The sequence below is a fragment of the Pseudonaja textilis genome, chromosome 2 (genome assembly GCF_049901715.1).
Source record: "Pseudonaja textilis isolate UNSWEBS1 chromosome 2, rPseTex1.2, whole genome shotgun sequence".
NCBI classification, from domain to species: domain Eukaryota; kingdom Metazoa; phylum Chordata; class Lepidosauria; order Squamata; family Elapidae; genus Pseudonaja; species Pseudonaja textilis.
The window spans coordinates 216,085,468-216,109,758 of NC_141991.1; the positions used below are offsets into that span (position 1 = coordinate 216,085,468).

Consider the following 24,291-nt stretch of genomic DNA (forward strand, 5'->3'; position numbering starts at 1 on the left):
CCATGAGGATTTATAGATTATTCCTGACACCAAGAATTGCACTAAAAAGCTTGTTTCAACCAATACAACTCATATAAGCAAAAGTATTATGTGGACGTACTAAGTTGTGCTCGTAAGTGTTTATGCCATTGTATTTTGGATCAGCTGTAGCTTCCATGTGGTCTTCAAGGACAGCCATGTATAGTGCATGTTGCAGTGTTACATCATTATGAGTTATGTTAAAAATTCATATGTTAAAAAGGGATTCCCAATTCATGAAAGAACACACACATTAATCTGTGAAAAGGCCTTTCTGGCTAGCTGCAATCTGCTCTTCAGAAATGAGAATCTCAGATTGTGCACAAAATATGTATTGCCACCCCATTCAGAATTAATTATGGAGATTCTCCAGCACTGGAAGAATCATGGAAATTGAAATTTAATACATTTACAGCCCCTAGCTTGAAAAAAGTTGCACTAGTTTGTGGCTAAAGAACAATTTACACTGTCCACAAAAAGGCTGCTATGATTCTGCAATATTACAGTATGCAGTACAATGTTTAGAATAATACGGCAGGCTCATCTCAGACAATACCATTCCTGATTAAGTGAAAATTAAGTATACTGCAACCATATGCCCCATCTTTGACTTGCAGGAAGCAGTGCTTTATGCCTAAGCTACGTTATATGTACAGTCACATCATTTCTGTCATCATATTTCATCTAATAACACTCAGTGTAATAGTACCTCCATTAAGAAGTAGAAAATGGATTACATGAAGGTCAAGAGGGATTTTAAAATGGTGAAAGAACAGAGAAATGTTTGACATCAAATATTTTAGAAATGTATAACATAGTGAAATAAGAGTATATAAAGCTTACCTCTTACTGAGTATAAATCATACTTTAAAAATCAGCTGTTACCAAAAGGCAATAAACTGTATTTAATGGTAAGAGGTACCAGTGTTATTACTCTGAGGCTAGAATCCTGACTCTGTGTGTTCTTACCAGTAAAGCTACTGAAATCAGAATATTTAATTTACTATATTACAGATTAAGACAGGCTGATTTAAAGTTGCCTGCAACAGCCTGTAGCCATTGCTGCATACAGTACCTATTCATGGGGCTGATAGGTTGTAGATGGCTGCAGACAGGCCGATGCAAACAGCTTTCAAATCCCAACTGTGCACTGTGTGGAAGTGCACATCCTGCATGCTGATTGGTTGGTTCAATTTCCTGTTTTGTGCTATGCGGTTTGAGTGCCCCCTAGCTAGAACTATATGCAGAAATATACATGAAACACCTATGCAACTGTCCCTGCACAGCAGATGCATACATTCCCTGATGTGTAATGTTGGATAAATCTGCTCAATCTTAAAACATGAAAGATGTAGCAAGTTTTGTCATCTTGTTTGTCATAGAAATCAAGTTCAGAACTGTTTCGCTTAGCCTATTTGGATCTAGATGTATCTATGCCAGTGGTGGGATTCAAAAAAATTTACTACCGGTTCTGTGGTGGGCGTGGCAGGGAAAGAATACTGCAAAATCACCATTCCCTCCCCACTCCTGGGGAAAGGTTACTGAAAAATCCCATTCCTTCCACACCCCAGTAACCTGCTTTCCAGGTCCATTCTCCTGTGCCGGGCAACAAAAGAAGACCCAGCCAATTGGGACTCGGGAGGCAGAGAATAGACGGAGGCGGGGCCAGGCAGAGGTGGTATTCCGAACTACTCAAAATTTCTGCTATTGGTTCTCCGAACTACTCAAAATTTCTGCTACCAGTTCTCCAGAACTGGTCAGAACCTGCTGAATACCACCTCTGATTTATGCCTACATTTAACACAAGCCCCAGGTTTCAAAATAATCATAATAAAAGTAATGGGATTTGTCTATCAATTGTGTCCACTCATTTACTCAAAGGTTAAAAATAAAATGCAGCCTAGGCCAAAAGTTGCTTTCCCCTGCCCCAAAGCTGTCATTCTCTTCTTTTTTTTTAAATTATCCCATGTTGAATAATTATCTGACAAGCATCTGCCACACCAACAGACTAACAGCTGTTGATAAGAAAGACAAAAAAAATGTAAAATGGGCATTTTACAGTATCTGGAGGCAGTAGAATACAAAAAAAAAGAACCTGAGAAAAATCACAAAATATAAAGATCTGCAACTAGAAGTGGAACGGTGGAAAAAGAAAGTAAAGATAGTATCAATAGCAATAGGCACTTTGGGTGAAATCCCAAAACATCTGAAGCACCATTTGAACACCATCAGCATTGACAAAATCACTATTAGCCTATAGCAAAAGGCAATTTTACATGGAATAGCAAACATCCTGTGATGATACCTTTAATATTAATTAATAAGCAATAATAGTTGCCTAGCCCAGATTCTTGAGAAATACTTGAACAAAATGAACAAAAATGCCAAATCCAATCTGGCTGACTATGACCAACTATAATAATAATATGTCAGCACTGCCACATTAGGGGAAGCTTGCTCATTCTTTCTATCATTGTTTCACTTCTATGTGAAATCAGTGCACAGAAGTGCACAGAACAATAAAATAGACATTGACTGTCTAATGGTGTCCTACTTTTGCAAAGGACTCTTATCTTTGTATTCTTATCTTATGTCTTATCTTTGTGAACCCTGTTATGCCTATTTGCATGGTAGGATTGGTCAGGGAAAATAAATTTAGCCCTCAATTAAACCGGTTTAGTTGCTTCCATGACAATGTAATTGTCTGTAATCTAATTAAGCAAAGATAGTTAAATTTCCAGATATAGAAATTCTTGTATCATTTTATGTATCCTTTTATGGCTTAAATGAATTAGAAACTACCAGACATTTGATGCATTGTGTCTTCTAGTTCAGGGGTCGCCAACCTTTTGGACCTCAGGGACCACCAAACTCATCATTTTAAATCCCGGGGACCACTAATATGAATTTTGACTGATGGTGGCTTGCTGATGTTGGTGGGAGAGAGAGAGAGAGAGAGAAATCTGATCTAATCTCTCTCTCTTCCTCTCCCCGCGACCCCCCCCCTCTCACACACACACATATAGCGGTAGGGGTGGGATTCAAATTTCTTAACAACTGGTTCTGTAGACGTGGCCTAATTTGTGCGTGTGGCTTGGTGTGACTGGCTGGGCATGGCTTGCATGTAAATATTATAAATATTTATGTAAATATTGATTTATTTATTTTTTATAAAAAAGAGCAACTTTTACCCAAAATCAGGCAAAGCAAGCAGGCAGATTGAGTTGCTCACAGAATATCAGATTCATTCAGAGATCTGTGTTTCTGCCATTGGCTAGCTGAGTCTGTCACATAAAATTTTCTAGCAAGCAAACTCACAAAATTAACTCACAACACACCATGTATGTAAATATTGATTTTATATATATATATATAAAAAAGAGCAACTTTTACCCAAAAGCAGGCAAAGCAGGCAGGCAGATTGAGTTGCTCATAGAATCACAGATTCACTTAAAGATCTATGATTCTGCTATTGGCTACCTGTACTGAATAATAGAAGCTTCAGTCCTAAGGAAGGTTAGCTAGAAAGCAAGAAATCCAATGATTTCCTGCTTTCTAGCTAATCTAAATCTCCCGGCACAGCAGAACAGCTGATGGTCGGGGCGGGGGGATAGCAACTTAGCAGGCAAATTTGCCAGGTAAGGAATGAGTGGGCAGGGAGGGTTCCCATGGGCCATGTGGGCGGCACAGCCTTGTGTTCTCATGCAGCCTGGATTAATTGCTTTGGGGGGGGTGCTCTGGGGGTGACATTTCTCTGCAGACCACCAAAATTTTCTCGCGGACCACTGGTGGGGCGCAGCCACCAGTTGGTGACCACTGTTCTAGTCAATCCTGAATCCTGGAACTGCCTAGATAAGTTTCTGCAGCTCTCCTGGCAAAATTTGAGAACTGGCTTGTCATTGCCTCCTTCCTAAGACTGAAAGAAAATGACTGATCCAGATGGCTTTGGTCCTAAGGCAGAATTAGAATTCATGGTCTCCTGGTTTCCAGCTGGATGCCTTAACCACAGCATCAAACTGGATCTTGCTAGATAAATACAGTACGTTGACTGCATATAAACATGAAAGCATTTAAATCAGTTGATTGTCCTTTGTAAACATTAAGATATTCCTCTTTATAGACATTGCAACTTAAACCTGCCTTTTCCACAGTCCACTTTATCCACAATTCTCCTATCAATCGTAATTGGTTATTTAGATAATTAGTATTCCTCCTTATAAAATTCTGCCTTATTGTCCTACCATCATTTTCAATCTGGGGTGTCAAACTGGCAGCCTGCAAACTTGATTTGTCATGTGCAGGGCACACCCACCCCAGCTCCGCGAAGGGGAAAAACATCACAATGACATGTGACAGCAACATGACATGGTGAGTTTGACACCTGTGGACTCGAAGGATCAAGAATCAGTCCTCTTTCCTTCTCATTCAGATCAACAGGAAAGGGATATGCTCCATCCCTCTATCATGGTAGCTAACCACTTCTTCCAGATTTAAAGTGGTGGGGATAGGTGAAGGTTCTCTCTATTGTCGGTCAGTCTACAAAAGCCCTCTCCTCTTTGTCCAAAGCCAACACGACCCTTAGGATTGCAAAACTCTCCCTCTCTTCTTCCAGCAATGAAGTGTCTTTCAGTACAGAAATGTTAGGGGCAATGGGATGGCCTATTCTTGTATCTCCCCTCATCAGTTACTCCCTTCCCAGCCTCCCTCTTCAGGCTGCCTTTGTATAATCTAGTTCTGTAATGGCAAACCTATGGCACACGTGCCAGAAGTTGCCTGCAGAGCCATCTCTTTGGGCATACCAACCATCGCCTGTTGCTCTTCCAGGTTCCAGAATAGAATAGAATAGAATAGAAGAATAGAATAGAATAGAATAGAATAGAATAGAATAGAATAGAATAGAATAGAATAGAATAGAATAGAATTATTTATTGGCCAAATGTGATTGGACACACAAGGAATTTGTCTTGTTGCAACTACTCTCAATACACAAAAAAGAAAAGATACATTTATCAAGAGTCAAGAATCATAAGGTACAACACTTAATGGTAGTCATAGGGTACAATAAGCAATCAAATCATACTAGAAAACAGTCAACATAAATCGTAAGGATACAAGCAACAAAGTTATAGTCATACAGTCACACGTGGGAGGGGAAAGGTGATACAAGGAGTGATGAGAAGATTAACAGTAATAGTAGTGCAGACTTTGTAATAGCTGAGCAGTGTTGAGGGAATTATTTGTTTAGCAGAGTGATGGCTTTCAGGAAAAAACTGTTCTTGTGTGTAGTTGTTCTGGTGTGCAGTGTTTTACAGCGTCATTTTGAAGGAAGGAGTTGAAACACTTTATGTCCGGAATGTGAGGGGTCTGTAAATATTTTCACAGCCCTCTTTTTGACCCGTGTAGTATACAGGTCCTCGATTGAAGGCAGGTTGGTAGCAATTGTTTTTTTCTGCAGTCCTAAATATCCTCTGAAGTCTGTGTCTGTCCTATGGGTTGCAGAACCAAACCAGACACTTCTAGAGGTGCAGATGATAGACTCAATCATTCCTCTGTAGAACTATATCAGCAGCTCCTTAGGCAGTTTGAGCTTTCTGAGTTGGTGCAGAAAGAACATTCTTTGTTGTGCTTTTTTGATTATGTTTTTGATGATAGGTGTCCATTTTAGATCATGTGATATAGTAGAACCTAGAAATTTGAAGGTCTCTACTGTTGATACTGTGTTATCTAGTATTGTAAGAGGTGGTAGTATAGGAGGATTTCTTCTAAAGTCTACCACCATTTCTACGGTTTTGACTTCCAGATTGTTCCGGTTACACCATGATGCAAGTTGTATAACCTCCTGTCTGTACGCAGATTCGTCATTGTCTTGAATGAGACCAATCAATGTTGTGTCATCAGCAAACTTCAAGTTTGCGTGCATTCAGCCGGCCAGCTGGTGTTTGCACGCATGGGAATGCTGGAAACCAGAAGAGTAGCTCCCCGGCACTCAGTGCCGAAAAGGTTCGCCACACTGGTCTAGTTGGTCTTGAAGGTTGAGCTTTCTGAATCTCTGGAATGAAACAAAAGATTTCTGAGACAAATAAAGTTCAGTGGACAAAGTGAGGATGGTAGTTCTTTGATTGATTGATTGTGTGTCATCAAGTCAGTGTCAAATCTTAGCAACCACATAAATTGTCCATGAATGGAAGTCTAGGTTGCTTCAAAGGATGATGACTGAGTTAAAAGCATTAACATAATTGTAAGTAAACTCTATTATGAGTAAAAGATCTGTCAAGTAAACATGCTCTCTCTTGTAATTTCATAAATGCAATCTGGGGATGTTCCACAATACAGGGAAGTTGGTGGGATGCAGTCAGTGGGATGTCAGTTGTCCACCCTTTTTCTAGGATAACAAACAAAACAGCAGAGATTATCTTTACAGAAAAATGCTAGGAGAACATGAACAAGGCACCCCATAGTATGAATAAATCTTTTTGAAGGGGATCTAAGCCCCTATACTTAAAAGGAAAACTATTTTATCTGTGAGAGGAAATATTGCACAGCAACCATGAGCATAAAAAGAGCATGCTGATGTCCTTCATAGTACTCTTACTTCTACTTCTCCATTATGTTCTAAATGTGCAACATGCACAGGAGTTTATTTTTAAATGTTTGTATGAAATGTGAAACTCACATCCCCACTTCCATGTGTGCACCTGGACCTAGTTAACTTACTAGGTCTCTTTGGTCTGTTTGTTGCTGTTAAAATGCTTTTTAAGAGGTTTATGTGATATTATTTTTAAAGTTCTCTTATCTCTTTGTTGCCTCAGTCATGGTTAAAATGCCTTGATTTATGTGTTTGATAAATATTAGATTTTGGAATGGGATCATATTTGCATGGGATCATATTTGCAGTATTGAAAGGGCAATCTTTTTGCTGGCAGCTTTGACCATCTGTTCAGAAGTGTTACACAGAGTAAATGCAGAACCCATGCTTCCCTCCACTTTCTTAATAGCTAAGTGGCACTATCGGATATGACAGCACAAACCATCTGTCAGGCATCTGTGCACATGCTGTTTCTTATGTTCAACATGCTGTTGCACATAGGAATCCCAATTCCAGGATTCAAATATATTCAGATATGTATTTGTATGAATGGATATATTGATGTATAATCAAGTCCCATTAAATGCAATATAATTTATTTTCTGATTCGTATAGCCACCTTTTCTAATCTGGTGTCCTCTAGAAGGATTGGGATTGTAGCTAATAGACTGTCTAAAATATGGTTTATGAAGGAAAATATGGGAATGATTATTCAAATATATCTTTAGGTTACCAACTAAGGGAAAGGATATTTCAGAAAGCAGCCTTCCAATGAAATCTTATCCATTCTGACTCAGAAGTTAGTCTCATTGTTTACAGTACAGTAGAACCTATTCCCATGTATAAAGTACCACATGTAACACTGTATTAGTTACTTGAAATAAGCCATCAGCACACTGAAAGCAGTTTAAAATTTCAAAATAAAAACATCTGAGTTTTCTATAATGTAATTATCTCAGTGGTAATTCCATTTTCCTAAAGACACAGACTTGTTTTATTGAAGCTAAAACAAATCTGTAGAAATACATCAGAAATTTTATTTATATTTTTAAAATGTTTAATGAAAATAAAAATAAGAAAAAGTAAAAAGAGTTGGTACATCCCTATGACAGGAATTACAATAACATTTATAGGAATGGTACTGTTTCACCACAAACATCAAAGTTGCACTTTGGTCAGCAAATATTTTTGTAAGATATTTTCAATATAGTCATGATAGGAACATCTGAGAGATAGTATTCCATTCAGAATAACTGACATGGACATAATAAATAGAAGTAAAATTGGCACTTAATATTGTATATCACAAAGAAGCAGTCCTAGTTAGACTGTTCTTTTGCATTTAACATTTATGTTCATTATATAACTAATTTCTTAAAACATTAATTTTTCTGACATAATCTTGGTCTACCATTACTCCCATGAATGTTGAAAATTATATGATATTAATAAGATACTGACATGAGCAGCCAAAATAAAAGCTATTAGACAATAATTTCTTTCCTCGTGTTATTTAACTCACTGTTGATTGCAGATGTTAAAAAAAAAACAAAAGGATGTGTTTGTATCTTAAACCACATAAAAATATTGACAAACCTGTAACTTTTCAGACTTTTCTCTCTTTAGTTAGTTTTCATGTATCATTTCACCATGTAAATATACTAGATATCAGTCACCTTTTCAGATAGTAAGCTCTGTGCAATTTTGTGGTTAGAATGCAGTACTGCAAGCTACTTCTGCAGCCCAACTGCCTACAATTTGGCAGTTTAAATCCCACCAGGCTCAAGGTTGACTCAGCCTTCCATCCTTCCGAGCTGGGTAAAATGAGGACCCAAATTGTTGGGGGCAATATACTGACTCTGTAAACCACTTAGAGAGGGCTCTAAAGCACTATAAAGCGGTATATAAGTCTAAGTGCTATTGCTATTAGATCTATTAGATTTTGATTGTTTTTAAACTTTTTTAAAATCAGTAACCTTGTAAATATTATAAAATTCTCAATGTTCATAGGACTAACTGTAGATTAAGATTACTATAGAAAAACTGTCTTTAAAATTAGTCATAAAATGAACGTAAACGTTAAATAAAACAGCCGACAGGGAGTGGAGGTGTGGCTCCAGAGGTTGTGGAGGAGGGCAGAGGCAGAGGCCAGCTGGGCAGTCAGAGGAAGAACCAGGCCCATCCTCATTTCATCCTAGGAACGGAGAAGGAAACAACTTGGCTTACAAGAAAGGAAGCGGCCATGATCCCCCTCATTGGTGGCAGCTGGGGAGAATAATATATAAGAGAGATGGTTAAAACACAGTACTGCCAGAAGCAAAGCATGTTTTATTTTGGGCTGAAGTTATCTTGGTTGGCATCTTTCCAACAGACTGTGCCTTGTTATCTCCTTTAATTTGGTAATTACTTATCCAGATCTGTTGTGGAAATTTCTTCATTGTAGTTTGTTTGGTTTTTTATTTCAGCACATCAGCTCATTAAGTTCGGACTGTACTGCTTTCTTTTGAAGACTTTTTTTGAGTAAGTTTTACCTCCAACTGAGAATTATTGAACAGTGGGGCCAAGTTGGAGGCATTAAAGGACATTTACGTTTTGGATTTTGTTACATTTGTGTTACACTCCAGGTCATCAAAGAGAGCTTCTTTGTGGTATACAATGTTAAGTCACTAAACACTAACTTTATTGTTATTATTATTATTATTATTATTATTATTATTATTATTATTATTATTATTATTATTATTATATTTTGTCAAGAGATTATAAGATAACAGGTATAAGTATAAACATACTGTAGTTATGAATACATGAAAGGGATACATATAAGAAAAAAAAGAAACAACAGGAAAGGGACAGTAGGCATGTTGGTGTGCTTATGCAGACTTCTTAGGAAAGGGATGGGGTCAATAGTAGACAGTTTAGGGTTAAAGTTTTTGGCGTTTGGGGAGGAAACCACAGAGTCAGGTAGAGTATTCCAGACATTGACCACTCTGTTGCTGAAGTCGTATTTCCTGCAATCAAGTTTGGTGCAGTTTACCTTGAGTTTGTATCTATTGTGTGCTCTTGTATTGTTATGGTTGAAGCTTAAGTATTCATTGACAGGTAGGACATTGCAACATATAATTTTATGTACTATACTTAGATCGGACCGAAGGCAGCATAGTTCCAGGTTGTCTAGGTCTAGAATTTCAAGTCTGGTGGCATAAGGTATTCTGCAATGAGTAGAGGAGTGGAGAACTCTTCTTGTGAAATATTTCTGTCCTTTCTCAACTGTATTAATATCAGATATGTAATGCGGGTTCCAGGCTGATGAGCTGTATTCAAGAATTGGTCTAGCAAATGTTTTGTATGCTCTAGTTAATAGTGTGATATTACCAGAGAAAAAGCTATGCAGGATTAGGTTAACAACTCTTAATGCCTTTTTGGCTATATACAGTAGTTACAGTAGACTCTAGCACTTAGATCATTAGACATGACTACTCCAAGGTCCTTGGCAGAGTTTGGATCATCAACAAGGTCTTGACTATTCAGCCTGTATTTTATTTTCTAATTTTTTTGCCAATATGTAAGAGAGCATTTATTTGTTGAGATTTGAAATTGCCATTTGTTTGGCCATTCTGATACATAGTCAAGGTCTTTTTGAAGGGTAGCAGTATTGTCTGTGGTGTTGAATAGCTTTATATCATCAGCGAAGAGTTGCTCTTAATATGATCACAGAGGTCATTTATGTAGAGTATGAAGAGAGTTGGTCCTAAAACGCTGCCTTGGGGGACACCACTGTTGACAGGTACAAAGTTTGATAGGATGCTCCCAATTTTGACCATCTGTTGTCTGTTTGACTGGAATGCTTCTATTCAGTTATGCAGATGTCCAGAGATACCGTAAGAGTTTAGTTTTAAGAGTAGTTTGTCATGTACCACTGAATCAAAGGCTTTACAAAAGTCTATGTAAATTGTGTCTATTGCTTTGCCCTAACTTAGTTGGTTATATAACACACACAAACACACACACACACACACACACATATATGTGTGTGTGTGTGTGTGTGTATATATATATATGTATATGTGTGTGTGTGTGTGTGTGTGTGTGTGTGTGTGTATATATATATATATATATATATATATATATATATATATATATATATATATATGTTTTCTGAGGTTCTCATGGGTATTTGTATGTGGATCTTTGGTTGTTCGGGTTTTCTCCCACATAAGATTCGAAGTATCTAGGCAACGTTTCGATGAAGTCTCATTCATCATCTTCAGGCTTCTGTCTCCGGCTCTGTGCTTCTCAGAGTGATGTGAGATTGCAGCTGCTTCTTCCTTTAACTGCTAGTGGGGTGGGACTTGATTGGGTGGGGGCTTGGCTGTGTTCTGATTGGGTGGGGGTGTGTTCTCATTGGTAGGGGTTTTGGCTGTGTTCTGATTGGTTGGGGGATTGGCCGTGTTCTGATTGGTTGGAGGCGTGTTCTGTTCAGGTGGGGGCTTGGTTGTGCTCAGGTTAGTCTTAGTTGCTGGGGGATTTGAGTTGGTGAGCTGTGATCTTGCTGTTTGGCTTCGAGTTCGTGGTCGTGCTGCATCTTCATAGTGGGTGTCGGTTTGCTTCATGTATGGCTCGGAGGGGTTTGAAGTGGGTAGTGATGCAGCTGCAGTGCAGCTTCTGGTCCATGGTCGTGTCTCATCTTCTGAGTGGGTGTGAGTCTGTTTTCTACATGGAAGTGTGGTGGTGGCATCTTGTGTGGCTCTCATGGGTGTGGGTCTGGTGTCCTTCTTCATGTTAGGTACTCGTCTGTTCATGAGAGCAGGTTTCCAAATGGCTGGAAGGCGGGAGTGTCATCTCGTTTGTTCATGCTGTGTGGGCGTTTTTCTATCTCTATGGCTTCCCTGATTATTCTGCTGTTGAAGTGTTCGGTTTTGGCGATAGTTCTGGTATTTTTAAAGTCAATTTCATGTCCTGTGGCTTTGAGGTGTTGGACCAGGGAAGAGGTCATTTCTTCTTTTTTGATTGAGTTCTTATGTTCTTCAATGCGTGCACTTATTCTTCTGTTAGTTTGTCCAATGTATGTGGTAGGGCAGGCAGTGCAGGGGATTTCGTATACTCCTTGGTTTTCTAATTCGATTTTGTCTTTGGGGTTTCTTAGGATGGTGGATATTTTTCTGTTTGTGCAGAATGCTGTTTTGATGTTGTGTTTTTGGAGGATCTTGCTGATTTTGTCTGTAGTGCCTTTTATATATGGGAGGAGGGCTTTGCCGTTTTCTTGTTCTCTGTCTTGGATTTTGGTTGGGGTTTCTTTTTGGATTAGGTGGGTAATCTTCTTTCTTTGGAATCCATTGGCTGTAAGTACGTTGGTGAGAGTGTGTAGTTCGGTTTTTTGGTGTTGTTCATCGGCTAAGCATTTTGTTCCGTAGCCAAGACACTCATCTCCAGAACAAAATGCTTAGCCGATGAACAACACCAAAAAAGCCCCCACCTGAACAGAACACGCCTCCAACCAATCAGAACACGGCCAACCCCCCAACCAATCAGAACACAGCCAAACCCCCTACCAATGAGAACACACCCCCACCCAATCAGAACACAGACAAGCCCCCACCCAATCAAGTCCCACCCCCACTAGCAGTTAAAAGGAAGAAGCAGCTGCAATCTCACATCACTCTGAGAAGCACAGAGCCGGAGACAGAAGCCTGAAGATGATGAATGAGACTTCATCGAAACGTTGCCTAGATACTTCGAATCTTACGCGGGAGAAAACCCGAACAACCAAAGATCCATATATATATATATATATATATATATATATATATACACACACACACCATGTTTCTCCAACAATATGGCCTCCCCCAATAGGAAGTCCCAGCATGTTTTATTGGCATAAAATCAAATTAAGCCCTCCCCCCAAATTAAGGCCTATATTAAACATGCGAAATGGGGAGGAATGGGCGGGGGGGCTTGCCGTTAGGAAGTACTTTTGTTGCATACCTGGATATGGTGCTGCCTGCATTGACCTTGGCATTGGTGGGGCACTTCGTATTGGGAGACCTTCCACCACTGTTGCTTTCCCTTCTCTCCATGCTGCCGCAGCGTTTAGAGCAATGCCACAGCGTTTGGCGCAGCCACACATGGCCAGCCAGGGCTCCTCCCTGCAACCGGAGCCCGACAGATACACTCAACTTCAGGTGCTCCTGTTGCCACCTTCCTGGGCATCGTTCAAAGGCAAAGCCTATTCTTTTAGAAACAACATCCTACTACCGGTACAACAAAGCCTCCTCTGCCCAAGAGGGCAGTCCAACCCCACATGGGGAGGCGAATCTCCCAGGGCCACAGCGCAGGATCAGACCACCCTGGAAGAAGTGCCCAGCCACCATCCCTGCCTGGCGCCAGGCAGAGCATGAAGAGCTTCACCTGGGGTGCCCAGCGCAGCTGACAGGTGGACCCTCCTGCCCAGTGGCGGAGCTCTCGCCAAGGCAGCGAGCACCTCCCCCCTGGGCTCTCTGCTCATCCTGCCAGGGCTGTGCCAGAGCCGGGCGGGCTGGGCAGAGCTGGGAAAGCAAGCTGCGGGAGCGCGCCCACCTACCAAGTGAAAGAGCCAGGCCAATCCAAGCTTGGCTTCCGAAGTCCCTCCAGCCTGAACTCGAAGGGGCCACAAGGAGAGGCCACCCGAAGCAGTGAGAGCACCCACCCATCCACGGACAGGGAGGTGAGGTGATGGCAGTGCTGCTTCCCTGGCCAGCGGGTCTGGCGGAAAGAGCCCAAAGCTGCCCGTCCTTTCCACCCCTCGCCCAGCCTGTCCCCGTTCCCCATGTATCTCCAAATGCGTCGGCATCTCCAAATACTGCAGCAGCATGGGCATTGGGCAGAAATGCTCACTCGGGGGGCTCAGCTCGGATGAGGATGCGGCACAGGCCGTCGCCTTGCCTCCCTGTCCATGGATGTCTGGGCGCTATCACTGTCTCGGGCGGCCTCTCTCGGTGGCCCCTTCAAGTTCGGACTGGAGGGACTTGGGAAGGAAGCCAAGCTCAGGTTGGCCCGGCTCTTTTGCTTGACAGGCAGGCACGCACCCATGGCTCGCTTTCCCAGCTCTGCCCAGCCCGCCCGGATCTGGTACAGCCCTGGTGGGATGAGCGGAGGGCCTGGCGGGGAGGCACTCACTGCCTTGGTGAGAGCTCTGCCACCAGGCAGGAGGGCCTGTACTGGGCGCCCCAGGCGGAGCTCTTCGTTCTTTGCCTTGCACCAGGCAGGGATGGTGGCTGGGTGCTTCTCCCGGGGTGGGCCAATCCTGCACTTTGGCCCCAGGACATTCGCCTCCCCACGTGGGGTTGGGCTGCCCGCTTGGGCAGGGTAGTCTTTGTTGTACCAGTAGTAGGGCATCATTTTTAAAAGAATATGCTTTGCCTTCGAACGATGCCCAGGAAGGCGGCGACAGGAGTGCCTGAAGCCAAGTATCTCCACTGGGCTCTGATTGAGGGAGGAGCCCTGGCTGGCCACAGGTGGCTGCGCCAAACGCCACGCCGTTGTTGTAAACGCCGTGGCAGCACGGGGAGAAGAGAAAGCAACAGTGGTGGAAGGTCTCCCAATACGAAGTGCTCCATCAACGCTGAGGTCAACATCCAAGGTGTCGCCGCCCGGCCGGGGAAGCAAGGGAGAGGAATTAAGTCATCCCTGAAAAGACGGCCTAGCCGTTTTGGGGGGGGATCAAAAAAAATAAGACCCGGCCTTATTTGTGAGAAACATGGTGTATGTATGTATGTATGTATATGTATATGTATATGTATATGTATATATATGGATGGTATTCAGCTTTGTTCGGGTATTTTCCCATGTCATTGTAGTTGTGCTTTTAAAGTTGTAGCAACGTTTCAGCAGAATCTCATCTCATCTCAGAAATCTCATCAGAAGCCTGATGATGGCAGATGAGATTCTGCCAAAATGTTGCTGCAACTTTAAAAGCACAACTACAATGATGTGGGAAAATACCCGAACAAAGCTGAATACCATACATGCAAGTACCCGCGAAAATGTAAGAAAACAAATATATATATTTGTTTTCTTATATATTTATATATATATTTATATAGTTAGCTATATAGTTATATATACAGTTACATATATAGTTATATATAGTATATATAGTTTTATCGATAGATAGATGGTTATAGTTATAGTTTAGTTATAGTTATATAGTTATAGTTATATGTGGTTATATAACTTAGTTAGAATAAACAGGGTGGTACATGCAGTTGTTATGTTGCAAATTCCCAAAATAAGCCTAGGGATGGAGAAATGGGGGAATATCTGGTTCATAGACCTACTCCAATCTAAACCTTCAGAATTCAACTAACAGTATTTCTTCAGTGATATATTCAAGAGATGGATGGTGATGCCTCAGAGTATATTACCAAAATGGAGGAATATAGAAAATGTCATTACTTAGGAATATAGAAAATGTCATTCCTTTCAATAACAGTCCATTAAAAAGATTGTCTATTTGAATCAAAACCACAGGTGAATCATTGACACAGGAGCAGTATATTTATTCATGCAGACAAGTGTAAAATCATACTTTTTTATTAGTTCCATAAGTTAATCACATTTCACTCCCACAAAGGCATTATTGAACCTTCCAAATATGCTCTAGCCAGAGGTGAAAGTATTTATATCATTACTAAAGTCCAAATGGTTCTATTCCTTTTAAGTTCAGAGTGTATTGAATCTCTTCATTCCTTCGGAAAAATCACAATTACTTTCAAGTAGTCACAGACAACTCCCAGATGAACAGTTTTTATGAACTCTTAACTGACTTTGCATTCTTCTCTGGAAAAGATTAATTTCAGGTAATTGACAAGACCACAGCATAAAACCATTTCAGAATAATAATGTTTAATGATGCCTTAGTGTTTGAATGATCCCTTTTGAAATTCATGAATGTTGTGACCTTCTCACTTCAGGAAATAGTTCTGTGGAAAAGAAACTTTCATCTCTGTACTTCACTGTACATATCCTAAATGAAAACCAGCTATACAAAGAACATGACAATATTCATAAACTTTCTGTTGAACTCTCATCTTGGCATCTTAGAGATATATACTCTGTATAAGTGAAGAAAATATAGATTTTCTTGAAATGCTAGGAAATGTTTTTTATCCCCCTCTAATTTTTATGTGACAATTTGTCCTGTTCTAGAAATCCTCATGCAGGAAAATATGGAGTGTTAATACATTTACATGCAAATTGTATTTTATTCATGACAGTAATGACAAGCCACCACACATGACTTAGTTGTAGATGCAATTTCATCATCCTATTCTTCCTTTTAAATGTGCTATTCTTGATGAAGACTATTGGCAATCTTTTATAATGCACATTTTACGATTAAGTTGAATTAAAACTGCTTCTGAAATAAATGGGGTTTAGAAACTTTTACAGCACATTCCTTATAATCAAACCTATTGAAATCTATTACCAGAGTAAAAGATATTCCTGGAAGAGTAGCCACAGGATGAACATAAATTGTGTGTGGGGGTGGGGAGGGTGTTCAGATTAACATGTGGCATAATTTTATTTGCACAAAGCAACTCTTTCATTATGGGTCTGTAAAGAGAACATACTAGTGTTTCCCAGACTAATAGTAAATATTAATTTTTGGTAGCAATTAGATTTTTTTGTGAAATATATAATTTGAATTACATGTAGCCATGAGTAGCAGTGTAGTTATGGGTACCTATGAGTATTTTTCAATTGATGCTATTGTTTTTTGAAAAGCAATAACACCAAATGATTAACTTGTGAAATACATTCTTCCAAATCAAATTAAACATTGAATATAAAAAGTTTTCTACTTTTATTTTATTTTACCGAAATATTTTCTTTTTAACTTCAGTGCTTGACTAAACCAAAGTAACAAAACAGCTACCCCTTGTGACAGTAACCATGAAGTTACTGGGCACTTGTTTTTTTTAATACTTTTTAATAAAGAAAACATTGCAAATAAACACAAAAAATACACTATTTAGGTATTTTAATATCTACAAAAATAAACATGGGGGTTGTACATATATGAGTTTCTAACAATGAGTTCAAAATCCAACTATTGATTAAAGCTCCTATAATTCTTTTCTGATATTTAGTGATCTTCTGAAATAATTGTCCCACCAGAGACAGTTTAAAATTAATAAATAAATAAAGGAGAACATATATGCCCACCACAACTTTTGATTTACCACCACCACCACTTAATCCTATCTTTGTTTTGTGAGTGGAAGGAAAGAGACTTAGGCTGTAAGCAACACTTCAAGATGCCACCCTACTGCTTTTCCCAAATGGGGAAATTACACCATGTTTTTTAAAAAATATCTTTATTAATTTTCCTCTTAGCCATGGTCTGGTTCGGTTGCATATCCAGCCCATTTTATAAGCTGATCATTTTTTTTGCTGGTTTTTTTCTCTATACCAAGTTCAAACACATCCAGTTCTATTTTCTGCTAGTTTTCCTGCCCAGAGAGAGATGGGGTAGAATTCTGTACCACTTTACACAATTTCTTTTTCCAACATTCTGGTGGAGTAGACAAATAAAAAGTGTTTAATCCAATGACTGTCCTGCAGATGATCCTGAAAAACTAATTAAGGTGTCTGAAAAGCAGGCCCTGTTTAATGCAGTGTTTCTCAACCTTGAAAATGTGAGGAGATGCTGGTTGAGGACTTCTGAGAATTGAAATCCCCGTATCTTCAAGTGGCCAAGGTAGAGAAACATTAGTGTAATAAATGAAAACAAGGGGCTCCTAGGAGTCCCTTGACAGTACTAAGGAATAAGAAGATTCAACGGCAATGTTTCACTTGCCAACCTTGGCAACTTTAAGACTGGCAGACTTCAACTCCTAGAATTCCTCAGCCAGAAATTCTTGGAGTTGAAGTCCACCAGTCTTAAAGTTAAGTCCCAAAGATGCTTTTTCAAGAGGCAACTGGACTTTCTTGCTTTTTCTTTGAAGATGTTTTGCTTCTCATCCAAGAAGCTTTTTCAGCTCTGACAGGATAGTGGGGATAGACAGCTGATCATTTGCATCCTTTTAGAGTCCTTGAAGCACTTGATTGGACTCCCATCTGTCAGAAATGGTGTAGGATCTCCTGCTTGGGCAGGGGGTTGGCCCAGAAGACCTACAAGGTCCCTTCCAACTCTGATTATCTGTTATCTGTTTATGTGTGTCCTCAGGGTCGCCTGAGTAGTGCTCCTAGTTCCTGTAGTCTGCAATTTTTTTCTCCGGAAATCCATTCCTACTCTCACACCAATCAAAGGCTAAAAGTCTGTAAGAGATTCTCAGTCACCCAGGTCATGGTTGTCCCAAAGGTGCTTTTTCAAGAGGACTAAGACGCTTCACTTCTCATTCAAGAAGCTTCTTCAGACCCCTGCTCTGAAATCCGGTCGAGTAGGTCGCCTCAAGAGGCTGAGAGGGGCAAGCACCTTCCGCGTCCTTTCGCTTTCACTTTTCCTTGCCAAGACAAGCGTGGGGTGCAAAGGAGCGGTGGCGACGGCTGTCTTGGTTCGAGCAGGTAAAATGGGGAGTTCCTATTAAAAGGTTTGTTGTATGTAGGCAGGAGAGGGAAATAACATTCGCGGAAGGGAAAGGACGTCCGCTGTGAAGCCAAGGCCTAATTTCCCTCCCTTGAACTATCACGTTTCAATATTGAAAGTGACGACTCCATTACGCATGTTCACTTTTGGAGCCTTTCAAGCTCTCCAAACTTGCTCTCGAGGCTTTCAGCGCCCTTTCTCTCTGCTGAGCCGACCTCGGAATCTGAGGCATTTGGAGCAGGTAGTTCCCCAAATTGTGAAGCTTGGCCCGGCCGCTATGCGTCCTCTTTACTCGATACGATTCCGGTACAGTACAGGAACCGACGAAAAACAGGCAGTGGCTTCTGGTTAGTGTACGTAGACTTTTGCTATGGCGCTTCCCTCCCCCCTCCCCCCATTGTGTTTCCGCAGCAAACCGAACTACTACCGAGTAGCTAACCGCAGTTTTTAGCTTACAAGTATCGTATGGTGTGAATCCGAGGGGCATAATTCATTCTTCTTCGCGAGAAGCTAGAAAATTGGATCTGTGCATACATATATCGTGCAAACGCAATCCATTTGCGTCTGGGGAGTCCCTACCAAAGATCTCCTTTGGCTTACAGATAAACTTGCAAGGCGATATGAAAGAAGCCTTCATGTTTAAAGTTCAGTTAGAAATCAGGAAGATGAAATCAGATTATTGACTTAAAAATAGCAACAGGTAAGTTTAGGGAATTCACTGATTCGCTGGCAAGAGAAGACTTCACACCAGTGCTAATGTTATTTTGAAGGAAAGACGATTAAACAGATTAAAAAGAAATCGATACTTTTTGCACCGAGAAGGTACAGATATCTTGAGTCAGGACGTTTTGGATCCTTTTTAGTTCTATCTGCTGCTTCTAAGCAGAGTATAGCCTCTTTCTTCATTATATTATATCGACCTCACCCCATTCCTAAGAGGTCTGTAAGGGGCATGCATAAGTGCACTGTCGTGCCTACAGTCCGTGCCCTATTGTCCCCATTTATTCATACCTATTTCCTGTATTCTTACTCATGTTTATACTTATATCTGTTATCTTGTAAGCGATTGACAAATCAAATAAATCAAATAAAAAATAAATAAAATAAATTGAAACAATGGGAGATGGATGGTCCCAACTGCCAGGTGGATTTGGTTGATCTGTAGCCACCATCTGATCATTGTGGCTTTATATCCAAATGTAGAGGCATACAGTGGGATATCAGTGGGCCCAGGACTCTTCAGAATCTGTTTAAACATCTGTATAAATCTGTAAAATCTTGCCTCTAGCAGGATGTTTTGGGTCCCTTCTGGTGAGAAATTCCATTTGACAGGAGCTAGAAGATGACACTTTCTCTATAACCGGTATAGCCTTCCCATCAGCCATTCTGGTCTTCCAAAGAGCCCTTAAATGGTGGCTTTTTTATTAAACCTGGGGATCATCCTGGCAGCAGGGAGGCCATGCATTGGCTGCACAACATTCTAATTTTAATCCTCTCACCCTCCAGTTTTTATGTATGTTTAATTATTGTTTTAAATTGTTTTTATAATTGTTGGTTTCATCATATGCCAACCAGAATAGCCTTGTGTAAGATCAGTTGCCACATAATTTTCATAAATAAATGACTTGTCATTTACACATTAACAAAAGTGAATAAGTATAGTTTGCTTTAATTATCCTTATTTTAATATTAAGGTGTCATTCTGGCAATCTATAGTTCACCAAATTATATATTCTTTAAGATAGCCTACTTGATAAAAAAGAATATATAAAATAACACCTTTGAAATTATTCCATATAAATGATAGTCAACATTTCATTAAAATATGTCTCAATTTATTAATGTTTATATTGTCTCAATTTATTTTTCTTTATTAGATTTCTAATTCTGGATCCCATAGGAACCTGAGATCGCAATGCTGCTTCCTGATCAAATTTTTATGTTGAAGAAGAGTAAAATGCTCTTATTGCTAAGCATTTTAAGTTTTCTATGTGAGACATCATATTCATTTGCTAGAGATGAAAGCAATCCTTTTCCTTGGGATAATATTAGACTTCCCAAAGATGTGGTTCCAATTCATTATGATCTTCTTATTCATCCAAATCTCACAACTCTATCTTTTACTGGATTGTCCAAAATAGAGATTTTAATAACCAATCAAACTAGTTCAATCATCCTTCACAGCAAATATCTTCAGATAACCAAGACTACTATCCACAACACCAAGGACAGTGCTAATACAGCTAAAGGAATGATGGTTTTAGAACATCCACCATTTGAGCAGATAGCACTTATTTCTACTGAACCTCTACAAGTTGGGCAGAGCTACATTATTAGCATTGAGTACTCTGCCAATTTATCTGATAGTTTTCATGGTTTCTATAAAAGCACATATAGAACTCTGGCAGGGGAAATAAGGTAAGCCCTCTATTATTTGAACATATAACTTTTATTTAGAATCATATGGAGTTTTTTCTTATTTTATATTTACAAGTAGTCCTTGACTACAAAAATTTGTTCAGCAATCATTTGAAGTTATGATGGTGGTTGCAAGTCCTTGAAGTTTTACCTGTCCCAGCACTCCTGTGATCATGTGATTGTGATCTGGGTACTTGGCAATCAGTTCACATTTATGGCTTCTTATAGCATCCCACAGTCATGCAATCACTATTTACAACCTTCATTGCTGGTTTCTCTAGAAAGTCAGTAGAGAAGCCAGCAGAGACGGTCACAAATCACTGGGGTAAGTCTTCCCCACCTGTGAACTCCCCTTCTGCACTCATTTTGCACTGGCTACTTGCACACCCTTGCGCACCTTCCCTGACCTTTCCTATACCTCTCCTGTACCAACTCGCACTCTAATCTCCCAGCCCTTGCTCACCCTCCCTAACCCACACTATGCCTCACACTTTTGTAAATCCTTCCCAATCCACCCTCACCTATCTCAAATCCTGTGTGCTCAGCCTATATCATACATCTCGCATACTGAAATCCACAATGTACCTCTGACACAATCTCTTGCTGCTTCATGCACCTGATCCTCTCCCTACCTTGTGCACCTCCATTCACCCATTTGCACCTTCACAAATCTTTCTGAACTTCCTTGCACCCTCATACCTCCTCCCCAACATATGCTGTTACTTTTGCATACCTCACACAACCTCCCTGACCCGCCCCTGCAGTCCTGCCACTCTTTTGATCCCTCCCACATTTGGTAGCAGCCACATATGCAGAGGTGGGCTTCAAATTTTTTAGCAAAGGGCTCTCTGCCCTAATGACTTGGTGGGTTGGCGTGGGTGGGTGGTCATGTGACTGGGTGGCTGTGGCTAACTCAACGTCTCTTCTTCGTCCTAATTACCCCAAAAAAGATACCAAAAAGTTGTTTATTATTTTGTGCATTTAATACTTAAATAAAAGACGGTGAAATCAGGCTTAAGAGAAGTAACTGTGAGAGGCATCTTGGAGTCTTAATGGAGTTTCTGATGAGTTATGTGATTCTTATTATTTGGGAATTAATCCCCTCAGAAGCAGGGCAGGGACTTTCTAGTGGCTAAGTTATCTGATTTTCTCAATGTCTCTCCCTTGGCAAGTGCTTTATCTAGCTTGCAACACTTTTACGAGGTGTGAAATGCTCTTGGCTGAACACCCAGAAAGGAAAAAAGCCAAAAAAGGTGTCCATTTGTTATTCTAGTGTAGCTGCTTGTCTTTCTGAGGTTATTGGGGGCTTGCTGAGCCCCGCAGAGTCTTAGCTAGGGGATCACCCGAGCCCCTGAGAGCCCCCAGCAGCCCCCCCCCCCCACGATATACCTTCTGGTCTGGGACCTACAATTTGCTACTACCTTCTTCACTGGCTTTGATTGTGTGAAACTGGCAGAAAATTGCCTCATCTAGTGTCCATAGAATTTGGTTAATTAAGACAACTGGGGCTGCAGGGATTGCTAATACTAAACAATGCAGATGAACTTTACAATCATATTGCTTTGTGACAGAACTTCTGGTCTCAAATGTTGTTGTATGTCAACTGCTATATGTTTTTCTGACTGTATTTATTTTTCATAGTGAATGACCGAGAGAACTCTTTCACTTTTCTGACTACAGAAAATATCACACATTATGGTATAAATATGGTTGAATCAGTTTATCACTTTTAATAAAAATAACATTCTTAGAAATGTATTTGTTCTGTTTGAAAGTTTGGTGGACAATATGGGGATAGGTTATCTATGAAAGAGAACATTCTATTTGAACATGTATAATTTTTGCTCTCATTTATTTATTTGGCTTTTATACTAAAAGTTTTATTTTACTTGCGAGGAAAGCAGTATTTATAAATGTCAAAGGTAACTGAAATGAGATAATGTACAGTATGTAAATATTGTACATTTTAGTAATTTTACATACATCATTTAAATTAATGTATTTTATGTAGTATATAAAAAATGTGCCTAAATATGTAGATTTTATGTGATATATGTAAATTGCATAAACTCAGATTTCATCTTTTGCATTTAAAGTCAACTGAGTGGTGATTTGTAAAATCCAGGTTTTGTATCTTTTAGGAATTCTTACAATGCTATCATTGGTAAAATGTGTTTAATATATTACATGCAGTTAGAAAAGTATTAATTAAAAAGAAGCAAAAATGTTTTTTTTTAATGATGGAAAAATGGAGAGGAAAAAATATGTTAATTTGCATGGGGCTCACGCAGAATCACTAAACCTTGGAATTAGTTAGCACTTTAAAGGCCTTCCCACCACCTTTTAAACATTATTAATTTTATCTTTGTTTTAATTGCCTCCTAGTAAAATATAATATTTATACAGTTTTTTTATGTTTTCATTGTACGCCACCAAGGGCCTCTCCATGAATGAAATGGATGGGTATATATATTTTCTTGAAATCAAGAAAAATTAATAGGGTCATCAAAACAATAGTGTCAGACTTTGACCTGAATCTGGATTGAAACTGATCTTGTTGATTTAATCCAACCAGCCTAAAATTCAGTCAACATATATTCTTAAATTTTTTGCTCCAGAGGAAAATATTTGTAGGTGGGTTGTTACAATTTGCCAGTTTCAATTAGGATTTTTAAAGAAGAGATCTCACAGTACTTCCTTTAATGCTTAACAAAGCCTGTGTAACTTCCTGAATCCATCTAATCTAATTTAATATGAAACACAGATGGTCAGAGGCTAAGGGTAATGATGGCTGTGTAATATCTCAATCATTTTCATTATCCTTAAGTTAAAACAACTGTAAACTAATTCCCTAAATAGATGATGTTTTAGATAACTTTTGAAAACTCCTAGGGAATTTTCCTGTCTGACACACATGCTTCAGAAGGTTCTAATAAATATTTTCCAAGGTCTAAATATAATACTTCCTATATTATAATAAGGCAATAAAATATATTTAGCTTAATGTTTCAATTATAACAGTGGCAACTGGTGGTAAAGTTATTCTGGTAGAGAATTCATTCTTCATCCTTCATCTTAATGCTAGTTCATAAAGGGGTATATGCCGTATTCTAGAATTGGTTATTTATTTTCATGCATTTCTTTTCCCTCAAAATGAATCTTTGGGATATCTTTCACGATGGAATCCATTAAAAAAAACAAATCCATTATTAAACAGGCAATCTGAGAGAACCTTTCAAGTTGTAAATTCTAGAAAAGCAGTTGTGATACAGATTAATCTTCTGTACAGTAGTCCTTGACTTACAACAGTTCATTCAGTGACAGTTCAAAGTTACAGTGACACTGAAAAAAGTGACTTATGAACATTTTTCATACTTATGACTGTTGAAGCATCCCCATGGTCATGTGATCAAAATTCAGCTGCTTGGCAACTGGTTCATACTTACAACCGACCATTGCTCTCAAAGGTTATGCGATCATTTTGTAACCTTCTGACAAGCAAAGTCAGTGGGGAAGGCAGGTTCACTTAACAATTGTGTCACTAACTTAACAACTGCAGTCATTCACTTAACAACTGGAACAAGAAAGGTCATAAAATGGGGCAAAACTCAGTTAAAATGTCTTAACTACATAAATTTTATGGACTAGTAAACATTTTACCATGTATTCTATCTGCATGATCAGTTTTAAATGTACT

The 24,291-nt window shown here is 39.5% G+C and overlaps 1 protein-coding gene across 6 annotated transcripts in view; it reads left to right on the forward strand.

Annotated features, from left to right (window-relative positions):
* Positions 1-18,104: 18,104 nt before the first annotated feature.
* ERAP1 (endoplasmic reticulum aminopeptidase 1) overlaps positions 18,105-24,291 on the forward strand; it is a 40,361-nt gene continuing 34,174 nt past the window's right edge. The window contains exons 1-2 of one of the 6 annotated variants that reach the window (XM_087927021.1): positions 18,105-18,529; positions 20,054-20,594. In XM_087927021.1, the coding sequence (XP_087783147.1) occupies positions 20,092-20,594 (503 nt within the window). In that variant the 5' untranslated portion in view covers positions 18,105-18,529; positions 20,054-20,091. Of the gene's footprint in view, positions 18,999-20,053; positions 20,595-24,291 lie in introns of all 6 variants that reach the window. The other 5 variants (XM_087927023.1, XM_087927024.1, XM_026719172.2 and 2 more) reach the window with 5 other exon arrangements.